Here is a 12,949-nt window from a genome sequence, read left to right on the forward strand (position 1 = left end):
CCGAATAAAACTAAATACTTTCTTTAAATTTATTTTCGAAGTTCACGCGCAACTGCGAGCAATGAGATAAATCATTCCTGTACCTTATACATGTATCATTTTCAAAATCGGATTATATACATATATATATATATATATATATATATATTGATATACATAATTACAGTTTGGAAATATGTTATGAGCGAAAACCGGGTAAAATACAGTTCTGACTGTTGCTACAAAAGTGGTTTTACAAATGTAATGTTTGCTTACATTTAAGAAGAATTTATTGATATCAGCGATGTCTTATATGTTAATGCCATGATTAAAAAGAGCCGCACATTGCATTATATATATATATATATATATATATATATATATATATATATATATATATATATATATCGATATATATATATATATATATATATATATATATATATATATATATATATATATATATACAAAAAAATATATATATATAACCTATTCGTAACTACCTTACTGGCCGTAGTGTAATATTCAAATAATTTGCTACATGCGAAAGAGAACGGTTATATTCGGACAACCGAACATTAAGTTAATAACCTATGCAATACGTCAGACATAAAATCAATGATATTAAACGATACAATATATCTTGAAGCACCAGCGGGGTTATCTCTAAAATTCGAGATCAATTTAGAACCCTATTTATGTTACATTAGATTAGATCACCATTTACGATCAACAAGAGAGTGGTTGAATTAGGAAAACCCAAAATGCGGACATGTGTACAAACAGTAAAGGCAAACAGAGATTGCATATACAATTATGCATTGTGAGATAGCAAAGTAGCTCGGTGAACAAGCTAGGTACTTGTAATTTGTTTCAACATTGGCATCATCAGAAGGAATAAAATTACGAAGACCATCCCCAATCATGCCTCATGGTTGGAAGTCATATAATTTTCATATGCCATTAGCATGAATAATCCATGAAAAGACAATGTTTCTATTGTTTCTACGATCTTAATATTTTTGGTTTAAAGGGACTCAAAATATAATCTGTTTGAAACGAGAACGTAGTCATTAAAATATATTTTTTTACTTCAAATTAAACTGTGCTTAGGTCATCCAGTGACCGACCGAATTTCCATTATTAACCAAACTCTAATACTTGTTCAGTTATGAAAAGACTAGATTTCCCTTATTGAATTGTTAGTTATTTTTGCTTGGCAAAATGTGAGATATTTGCTGGAGTTAATTTAGCAAGAGCACAAAGCAAATCTTGATAGGTACTAAGCATATCGTCATAATTTGCCTGACCTGAAGTTCCATAAAGTTATGTTAAGCACTCAAAGTGAGTGAAACATTTGATTTGTTGTTGTTGTTGTTGTTCTAGGGTCTAACGCCATTTTACAACACAAGATGGGCTATACATGGCCTCCAGTATAACTGGTGGAGTAATAACCCTGGAAAATCCAGGGAAGAAGCACCGACCCACGAGAAACCACTCACAGGCTTTCGCACGTACTCACGCTAGCCGAGCCTTGACATCGAACCCACGCAGACGGAGGTGAGATGACAGTGATCCGGAACGTTGAGAGCTTGAAACCACTCGGCCATTAAATATTTGAAGACAATGCTATGTCATTCCATGCAAATGAAGATTTCGACCTGCTTAATATAAATCTGTTAGTGTCGGACCAGTACATATTTCATCTTTAAAGGAATTGCATTGTAATTATTTCCCCAAAGTTTTTCGCTTTTCGTACGTGTTTGATATATGAGTTGAAGTCAGCATCGCCTCGTGTTAAAAGTAACGACACGACTTAAGCACAGCTCTGTCACAAGCGTTAGTAAGTTCCTAGGGATATACTTGTCGCTAGATGGCTTCAGAGCGTTCGTCTTACCTTTTTCTGATGCTGTCATACCGGTATGCGCCAGCAATTTATAACAAGGTCAATAAACGATCGATATACAAGTGGACTGATATGACATCGATTAATAGTAAAAATAAAATGAGTGTTCTGAAGGATTTAATGCCATGAGTCAGAAAACGAGTGATCTTACGTAACATCTACATGGAATGGTCAATTGAAATAAATGTGTTCATTACTAGAGAGGGGCAGATAATCCGAGTTGAAAAGCGGCTGTTTCTTACTTGTAAAACGCGTCATGTAATGTTCGTCTGCGCTAGTGGTAATTAAATAAAACATTGGCGGTTACCCGTTTGTAAGTCCTCTGCAGTGCCAAGAAATTTAAAGTTTCTTACAGGTCAGAAAAAGGCAGTATAAATTAAGTTAAAAGCAGTGCAAATATTGTACACTTAGGTGCTATATATGTGGTCCAAGGTTGACATTGCCTAGGTGGGAGTGAAAGATAAGCCCACAACTCCTCAACGCCATAAGGCTTCTAACGATGATCGACTCTGTCAACTAAATTTCAGCTCCTGACCTTCGCGACTGGCTTAGTTTCGAAGTCCGGCAGACCATGTTTTCCACTGACAGGAGAAGGGGTGAAGGCGGGCAACGGGCGCCTTAAAACCAGTATTTTCGGGTAATGAGACTCGTAAATCTTGCATGGTAGCTCATGTAGGAGAATGAAAAATCCGATTCCAAACAACTGTTTCCTTACGGCTACACCCGCTCATGGGAAAGGCTAAGGGAGTAAACCCGACAGAACATCCAGAGACGGAGTCCCTAAGAAGGTCTGACATTGACTTCAACGTCATTTCAGCAATTCCTGGGACGCCATTGATGCCAAACTGTATCTGCAATCATCGTTCCCACCAGCTGAGTGGAGAGGCACGCCCTGCTGTATGCCAGTATGGGCAACGGCTGATGATCCATACCACCCTGCCCAGGCTTCATAGATCCACTGGAAAGCACACTCCAGTGTCGTCGTACGGCGTCGGCTCAACTTGAGAAGTAGCAGTTTAAGGATTCTACGTCAAAGCTTCATTGGCGTAGAGCATGGCTCCAGGGGTTACTTCTGACGATGGGAGAGGTTACCATGTCTCACTGGACAGCTACCGCCCGCCTCAAGCAGGGCAACCCCCCAGTCAGTAAGGTGCTGCCCGCGATGGCCTGCCTGCTTCACTGGGTGCGTGGAGCATAGAGAACCATCTCGTAAAATGGAAAACAAAACTTCGCACCAGGAAAGACAAATAAGAAACAAGAAGTCTCCAACAATTTGTTGTACAACCTAAAACAACAGGAACATGTGTCCTAGATTGACCGCTGACTTTCAGCAGATCGACGATGTACGGAAGACTGCCGTCATTTTCAGAGAACTATGCCATTGCCTGTCTCCAGGGGACACGACTGGCTGACAGCGGCATCATCAAGGAATCCAATTGCATGTTCTTTTGGCAAGGGAAGCCCTTGGATGAATCTAGACGGAATGGTGTTGGCCTTGCCATAAAGAACACGCTAGTCACCTTCATTGAACCTTCGTCATCAGGTACTGAGATAATCCTTGCACTCCGGCTATCAACATCATTAGGCCCGTTCAACACTTTCAGCGTGCACGCCCCAACCCTCTGTTCCATCCACGAGGAAAAAGTCAAGTTCTATGAGGATATGGATCATGCAATATCCAGTATCCCCACAATGAAGTCCTACTCTACTTACTAGGAGACTTCAATGCTACTGGGGGACCTGACTATAAGGCCTGGTCCACCTGTCTCGGCTTTTACGGATGGGGCAAGATCAACAAGAAAGGTCGGCGACTGCTGGAGATGTGCTGCTTCCACAGCCTATGTGTGACCAACACTTTCTTCAATTGCAAGGAGATCCACCAGGTGTCATGGAGACCGCCAGTTCACGCCAATTGCATAAGCTAGACTTCGTTATAACCAGGCGTGCGGAAATGGCCAGTGTCCTCCTCGGCCTCAGATACCACAGTGCCGACTACGACAAGGACCATTCCCTCGTGGCCAGCAACGTGTGAATATTTTCGAGACGCTGACCCACGCCAAGAAGGAGGGTCGCCCATTCTTCAACAACTGCTGTGCAAGCAACCCAGATAAAACACAGCCGTTCATCTGCAAACGGCAGAAAGCTTTCACCAAAGTGACACCGGATGACACCATCGACTCTAAGTGGTCCCAACTCCTTGACAATGCGTACGATTCAGCCATCACTGCTTACATGAATAGGGGTCGAAAAAATGTCGACCGGTATGAGGCCAACTTGGAGGAGATGGAGCCCATGACTTAGGCAGAGAGGAAAGCCCTCCTGGCATACAAGGATGCACCTAGCCCCAGAACATTACATGCTCTCCGGACAGCCAGGAACAACGCAACGAATACTGCCCGCCTCTGTGTCAATACATACTGGCTAAAACTTTGCACCAGTACACAAACAGCTGCCGACTCCGGAGATGCAAGAAGAATGTATGAGGGTATCAAGAAGGTGACAGGCCCTGCCACCTTAAATACTGTCTCCCTAAATCCACGACGGGTGAAAACACCACAGACCAGGGAAAACAACTGCATCGATGGGTTGAGCACTATCTCGAGCTGTATGCAACCCAAACATCCTCACTGACACCGCCCTGGACGCAATCCCAGACCTACCTATCATAGAGAAACAAGTCAAACCACCCACCTTGGAAGAGCTCGGAAAAGGCATCGATTGTGGGAAGGCTTCTGGAAGCGACTGCATGCCGCCTGAAGTCTTCAAAAGTGGGAAACCAGCACTGCTCCAGCGCCTCTTCTGCCTGAGCTGGGAACATATATTCATCCCATAGGACATGCGTGACGCCAGCATCGTGAGTTTGTGTAAGAACAAAGGAAACAACTACCGGGGCATCTCCCTCCTCAGCATTGTCGGAAAGGCTTTCGCATGTGTTGCCTTTACTCGGTTGCAGATCCTTGCCTCTTGCTTCTACCCAAAGTCCCAGTCTAGATTTCGATGCGGCAGGTCAACTGTAGACATGATCTTCTCACTACGCCAGCTGCAGAACAAGTGTCGCGAGCAGCAGATGTCCCTCTACATTGCCTTCCTAGATCTGAAGAAGACGTTTTGAACAGGTTAGTCGCATGTACTCCTTAAATTCCTACATACATCGACTACCAACCTCCAGCGACTGCTTGCTGTCGTCACGTCGTTCCACGAGGACATGTACAGCACAGTGTGCTTCAATGGTGCAACATCGGAGGACTTACTAATCATCAGCGGGAACAAGCAAGGCTGTTTCATTGTGCCGACGCTCGTCATCATCTGCTTATCCATGCTTCTCCAGTATGCCTTCAAGGACTGCAGCGAGGCAGTATACATTCGTATCAGGGCTGACGGCAAGCTGTTCAACCTCGCCTGTCCCCGTGCTAAGACTGTTACAGAGATACTCACGCGTGAATTGTTCTTCACCGACGACATCACACACGGAAGATGTACTTGATCAGCTGGTATGCCTCCTCTCAACTCCTGTAATAAATTTGGACTGATCATCAGTTTGAAGAAAAACGAAGAGCATGGCGCAGGACGCAGACTCTCCGCACCATCGATGGGTACAACTTGAACGTTTATGAGAATTTCACGTACTTCGGATCCAACACATCAAGCTCACTCTCCATTGATTCTGATGTGAACGGCAGGATTGCCAAGGCAGCAGCAGCGATGGCCAGACTTAACCAAAGAAACTGGAATAACCACAGCCTCACCGAGAAGACCACACTGCGTGTCTACCAAGTCTTCGTGCTCAGCCTAGTCCTGTACAGCATCGAAATATGGATTACGTATGCGAGAAATGAGAGGAAACGCAACAGCTTCCACCTGAGATGCCTGCGGCGCATCCTGCACATCCAGTGGCAGGGCAAACTATCAAACACAGAGGTTCTAGAACGCATGTTCTCCATCCTTAGCGTGATACGCCTTCGCTGGCTCGGCTATGTCAAAAGAATGGGCCCAGATCGCATTCCCAAATACCTGTTATATGGGAGTTAGAAGAAGGTGCATGAACGACTGGACGACATCGTCTGCGCTACAAAGATGTTTGCAAGAAGAACATGAAGACGACCAGTCTCAATGTCAAAGACTGGGAGAGCTGTGCTAAGGACCGTTCCACTTGGCGTGTAGCTGTCAGACAGGTCGTTCAAAACGTCGGGGAAGACAGAAACATAAAGCAAGCTGAAAAGGGAGCTAGAAAGAAGGAGAAACAAAAGCTTACGATGGAGGAACACCATCGTCTCCAGTAAACGGAGGTCTGCCAAGAATAAGAAGGTGCTATATATGTTGGTAATGCACAATTCAGGACCGGTAGGTACACTAATTGTGAAGACATGGCTGCAAGTTAAAGTGATGTCTCGTATGTTTCCGTTACGTATCCAGCAACATTTAGCAGGTAATGTTAAACAAAACTAACATCCATTAAAAGTCCACATCTTCTTGTCCACCAACTCTGATGTAATGTACAACAATATAGAGATTGAATATGGTGAACACAAAATACCACTGACACTTATGAATAATCCTTTAAGTGGCAGAGCAAACAAAAGGTTAAAATACCAATTTTTGAATAAAATGAACATGAACAATTTTTTCATATACTGATTTAAAAAAGAATAGATTCTAGACTATTAGCACACCTCTCGTTTTAGTAATTCTCCGCCGAATTTTAAAAAAAGAGCATCACAGATATAGAAAATGCACAAAACTTAGTCATTTCATTTACTGAGTAATAATTTCTATCCGGAATGTAGCCAATGTTTGTCTAATAATGCCGACTTATTGCCTTATTAAAACACTCAGAAACTCCTGATGTAAATGAGCCGACAGACTGATCCCATACCTTTTCCGGTCTCTTGAACTGTTCGTTTCAGTGATGTGATGTGATGTGAGTTTTATTTTTAACGTAGCTTTAACAATTTTTCAGTCATATCGCTACGATGTCTGCAAGGTGGCAGTTTATAGTGATGTCTAGCACTGGGGCATCATGCCGCAGACATGTAGCATGATGTCCCACCCAGTCACATTATCCTGACACCAGGCCGACCAGTCCTAACACTAACCTCGTAATGCTGAACGCCAAGCGAAGCAGCTGTCAGTACCATTTTTTAAGTCACTGATATGACTCGGTCGTGGATCGAACCCACGACCTCCCGCATCCGAGGCGGACGCTCTAACCACTAGGCCACCGGAGCGGTGTTCGTTTCAGTAAAAGATGTGTAATGTGCGTCCAGTTTTCATACATTTAAAACAAATCGAAAAAAATTAAACTCTTGCTCAAACCGAAGCACTGCTATTCTCAGTGACGGTAAACTGCTACAAAGATGTTGTTGAAAAAAATAGAATCTCCCATGCAAATTTTGCGACTGTGCTACTAAACAAACACCAGCTTGATTTAAAACGTAAATAGACTAATATCGTCTGAGACCACCGGGCAGGTTAGAACTTGCACATCAATGAAACACATTGTTAAATTTTGAACATGTGCTATATCATTGAAGCCAATTTTCTTCCAAATATATAATGCTCATAAACGACCGCGATATCGTGGAAATACCTTAGTCAGTCCTGAACTACCTTGACAATAATCTAACGAATCATAAGATCAGATTTACATAGCGTCGGCATCGAGATAAGACGACAATTCAATACAGGTTCTCAGTCTACTTTGGGAATAATAAAAACCAATGTTTTGGTCACAAACGTTATTATGAACACCAAAAAAAAAAACAAAGAAAAAAACAAAAACAGTTTGGAATCTTTTCAAATGCTCTGCTCACAGGACCTTCGGTATATTCCCTCTGCATCTGTACATGTATATATCGTTCCCATCCCGAGTCGATTCAAGATGTCTTGATATTCTTAAATATATTTATCCTGATAAACAACTATAATTGTATTTTACGTTGTTTTGTTTCTAATTTGACATACACAGTTTTAAGGATATACCATATCGAGGCAGTGTGAGTAAATTGCACTGCCAAACATATACACCACGTTGACTGATGCGTCCTTCATTCTGCAGGATTTTCACCACTACACTTATATTTGCTCTTCTGGTACGCTATTCATTCATCCATTACAGCCACTATGATAGCCATATTGGATTCGTGAACAGCACCATTGTCACAAAACTATTTGCTATGGAGGAGTAATGAGAAAAAGCTGTTAAGACCAATCAACGCGTTGACAGCTGTAATGGAACTCGGATCAGCAACCTTTTCATTTAAGACCAACTTGACATCATGAGAAGTCTTTTAGTTAAAACATTATATCACCATCCATTGAGGAGAAATATTGGCAAGATTTTCAACTAGTCGATACCTGTATGTTAAGACTTCTGGTGAAAACTGTTTTCATATTGGATGTCTGAGCAGCAGCATCTTCATTTAGGACCAACTAGACTATGAGATGAATGCGTGTGTAATAAAATGTTCCCTGCCATCTTCAACGCAGTTTAGGAGATGTGATAACAAATTAACAGTAACATACAAATGGATGGATAACATATGACACATGATAGACAATCATATAACCTCTTTTGTTCTATGACAAGTAAAGCTAATAACAAGTTTTAATAGTGCCTAAAGTAGTGTATACCATGCCAAGCCACCCACTATCACACATATGTAACTAGGCAGATCTAACCAAACAAATAGCATGTGATCCACTGATTTTCACCGAAATAAATGAAATCTCCTATTCACTACTGAAAACTAACTCTCCTTTCTTACGATCTTTCTTCGGGTAGTTTCCACTATCTGATTTGGAATCACCAATGTCTGATCATGAAGGACAGATCTGGATAATTTGTTGCTTGTTCTAAAGGTGCTGTGTTCATTTTTCAGAATGATCATTCATCATTTGTTTTGTTTGAAAATATATGTCACACGCTATGAGTTGATAATGGAAATCACTGAGATATATACTACATGATACCAGTGGACTCCATCATGACAGGCCAATCATGTGACTATGTCAGTGCAAATCCAAACACAAAGGTCATGTACCAGAAGCCTAGTCAAGTCAGGTACCACATATACATGTGGTGGCCAAGTGAGCCAGTAATTATCCTGGATTATATTAATAATCACACATATAAGAAAAGAAAAGATGTTATTTGAATGATGGAGTTTTAGTATTTGGTGATAGGGTGTGCTGAGTACTTTTTAATAGATGTCAGGGAACATTAAAGTATAACAGTGGGTTCTAAAGTGTCACATGGCTAAAATGAAAGTGCAGTTCGAAAGCTACCATAATTTTGGGCAAAATGAGAATATACAACACTTTCAACTGTTGAATATATCAAGCAAATACATTTACTGTACTTTTCCAGTGATAAGCCTTGTTGTGATGGACATTTCGGCATAAGATTAGCACAGCTTTCATGTAAGACCAACTGGACATCATACCAATGCATATGACGAAAACCCCAATCCATTATCACTTTCTATTTAAGTATAGATGCGGCAACAAATGTTTTAAGATGGCTGCCCTGGTGGCCATATTGGATGTCAGATCGGAACTATTTTTATTTAGGATCAGCTAAACATCTAATGTAATGACTTGGTTAATACCCCATACTGACACAACCTTCCATAAAGGAAGAGTAAAAATAACAACATTTTAAAAATTGCCAGTGCAGAGGTCATAAAAAACTTATTCTCAGTTCCACTTTCATTTAAGCCCAAGATGTTTTTTATTTAAAGCACCAAGGTGATATAACCACCAATTCAGAAGTTGCAATATCAAGACTTTCAAGATATCTAATATAGTGGCCATGTTGGATATCTATCAGCACCATTTTAGTTAAGACCAACTAGACATTGTACAAAGTCTCTTAGTGAAAACCCGATGTTGATAAGGACATACAATCAGAAGAAATAGCAATAACAAGGTTTTCATGATGGCTGTCGTTTGGGCCATACCGTAAGTCGGACTGGCACCATGTTATCAGGAATCAACTTGACATTCGCTTAATTATTTTAGTGAAACCTAAATGTTAATATGACCATTCATTCAGGAAAAGTAACAGTAACAATAAGTTTAAGTTGGTCAGTGGCAGCCATATTGGTGGTATCATTTATTTTAGGGACCAGCTTGACGTCATGAGGAAACAGAATGGTGATATGACCATCCATTTAGGGATAGTGTTAACAATATTTTTAAGATTGCCACTGTGTTGTCATATTGAATGTCAGAGAAGCACCATTTTATAGACACTGGGATGAATGTGATTGTAAAGTTTCAGGTCAATCCTATAAGTAGTTTAGGAGAGGCAGCAACAACAAACTTGTGTTAACACACACAAATAATAGACTACTGAAGACAGTCAACGGACCATCCAAAATCACATCTGGTATATGACCAGTAGAGCTATATAAAAAACCAACAACATAATACATGTATCTATTAGCTTAAAAACAAATTTGATTATTTTAAAAACAAATTTATCTTGACTTAAAAACAAAACAAAATATCCTATTGAATGCACCCTCCGCCACTACTGGCTGGTTCATTGCTGGACTTCAAGTTCAAAGATGGTCCCAAATGTTCAACGGCCAAACCATAACATCTAGTATGTAATCCACTGAAATTGTGGATAAACATTTCTATAACTAATGCGATCATTACTTTGTAAATCAAAAGTTCAATTAAAAACAGTAACAATAAAAGGTTAAAAGCCTGAAGATATGCATGTAAACAACATAGAAAAAGGGAGGGGGAAAGTCAGTATGTGCATATAGTGGGCATTTGTATATAAAAAAAATCATATTGTAACTGCAGGTACTTGTAATTCCACCTAGACATCCATCATATATGATATCATCAATTTTGCATTTCAACTGAAATGCCTACTGTTATGAAAACTTAGTTGTGTAATGGGTATCTCACGTATATACGATTGTATTTTTTTATTGATGGAATAAACAAGCAACAGTCACATTCAGTTAAAATGCATAATTAACCAACCTCTTCCATACTTTGGAATATTCTTCCAATTGGTTACATTGCTAGATCATTGTTACGACTACAAATCCCTGCATTATATTTGCATTAATTACAATGTGCTTTCGGTAAGAAAACTGCAGATGTGCGATTTTGTTTTGAAAATATTGAGACGGCTTCTCCGGAAGGTGATTAAGCCAATATATAAGCATTTTCATCACGCTTGAATGTATCACTCCGGAGGTTAAACCTAGAAGTGGGCAAAATAGCTAGCTAATATGTGGGGATATGGTATTTCATTATCTATTAATCAGGGAACATCCTACTCAACACTGTTAATTTTGTGAGGAAGACCCATACAACTGCAATATGAGGGTGTACACCTTACATTATATTAGTGGGATTAAGTATTTTAAAAAAATTATTTTCAATCCTGGCACCACAGACACATATTCGTTGCTTACAATATATCGACAAATTGTATGTAATATGTTATTGGGTGTAGGATAAAATCCACACAATGAAATGAAAGATGGGACATAATCCCCTCTGCCAGAACAAGTTTAAACGTTTTAAACCATCAGAAATATAGTAGCCTATTGTAAAATGGGATAGGGGAAAAAATAAATTAGAAATATTAATATTTAATTTAATTAAGGAATTTCATGATAATACAATTATATTATGGCTCAGATTTTAGGTAATTCACAAAATACTACTAAAATACAGTACTCTCAATTCTCAGCCTATCTCTAGGCTAGGAATGCTCTATTTCCAATGGATATGGTATGCTTTTAAATCGCAAGTGTTAAAAATCAGCTGAAGGATTGAATGCAATGGATTAAAAGTGTGTGCAATGATGCTTATAAAAGTGAGGTGAAAAACAAATGTGAGTGCAATATGTCCTTATATCATTAGGCGTCTTAATCTCCTGATCTGTTACAGTTATCACCTAACATCTAATAGGCACAAAAGACTTCATTTATCTGTTCAAAGGAGGCCGATTCTAACCTTTACTTCATAATCAAATGATCCATGGCGACACAGAAAGATGTATATTTGTGTTGGGTAAAAGAAAAAGTTTAAAAGGGGATAAACTTATACCGGGGGAGGGAATTATATCCTGTCTTTTTTATGGGGTGGGAGGTGGGTGTTGTACTTGGCGTAATTGATCTGTACCCGATATTCTTTATTGGTAATCGTCGTGCATGTCCTGTTTGGCGAAAACGACTTTAGTCCAAATAGTCAGTCATTTGTAGGTAAACTACCCTAAGCAACGATGCAAGACACACCCGACCCATATAATGATGAGGCATTGCGTAATGTCTCCAGCACCTAAATGTCATGCAGATTAAATCAAAAGCCAATCTTTAATCTACAGTATGCACTATATCTAAGAATGATGCAAGTCACTGTGAATTATTTTGGCCTAGTTTGCAACAAGAGTTATTGACGGAATAAACAAGGAGCATTCACATTCAGTCAAATTTCATGATCAACAAACCTCTGCCATATTTTGGAATAGTCTTCCTAATGGCTACACTGCTGGATCCCTGTTACGTCTAGAAATCCATGCATTACATTTGCAGTAATTAAATGCGCTTTCTGTAAGGCAACGGCAAACCCACGATTAGATTTTAAACTATCGAGAGGGCTTTTCTGGAAGCTGACTAAGCCAATATATACGCATGCGCATCGCTCTCGAATGTACCACTTCAGAGGTTATGCCTAGAAGGAAGCGGGCAAGATATTTTGCTAATATATGCGATTATGGTATTTCATTATGTTTATTTTAAAAAAATAAAATCTAAGCATCCTTTTAAATAAAGTTAACTTAAAAATAAGTTTGAAACTTATCACTGTCTTGTTTATATACATATATATATATATATATATATATATATATATATATATATATATATATATCAAGTGACTAATAAAGTTTTACTTTCACAGAAACAATAGAAAATATGGTGTGATGTTTGGGCGACACTAGATATATCCTTTAAGCTACCGCGGTCGCCTTAAGGGTGCTCATATGTCGACCAAAGAAGATCGAATTTTAGCTAATATATCCATATATAT

General features: G+C 39.6%; 1 protein-coding gene across 1 annotated transcript; it reads left to right on the top strand.

The window, feature by feature from the left end:
• The first annotated feature begins 3,226 nt into the window (after positions 1-3,226).
• LOC149787268 (uncharacterized) lies at positions 3,227-3,601 on the top strand. The gene has a single exon (XM_089976082.1). The coding sequence runs from the start codon at positions 3,227-3,229 to the stop codon at positions 3,599-3,601; it is 375 nt and encodes a 124-aa protein (XP_089832208.1).
• Positions 3,602-12,949: the final 9,348 nt, after the last annotated feature.

This window comes from Sinohyriopsis cumingii, chromosome 12 (assembly GCF_028554795.1).
Source record: "Sinohyriopsis cumingii isolate HCF-2022 chromosome 12, ASM2855479v2, whole genome shotgun sequence".
NCBI classification, from domain to species: Eukaryota; Metazoa; Mollusca; class Bivalvia; order Unionida; family Unionidae; genus Sinohyriopsis; species Sinohyriopsis cumingii.

What these genes read in the sequence shown, in the direction of transcription:
- LOC149787268 (XM_089976082.1), top strand. Translation starts at nt 3,227, where the DNA reads ATGTACGGAAGACTGCCGTCATTTTCAGAGAACTATGCCATTGCCTGT.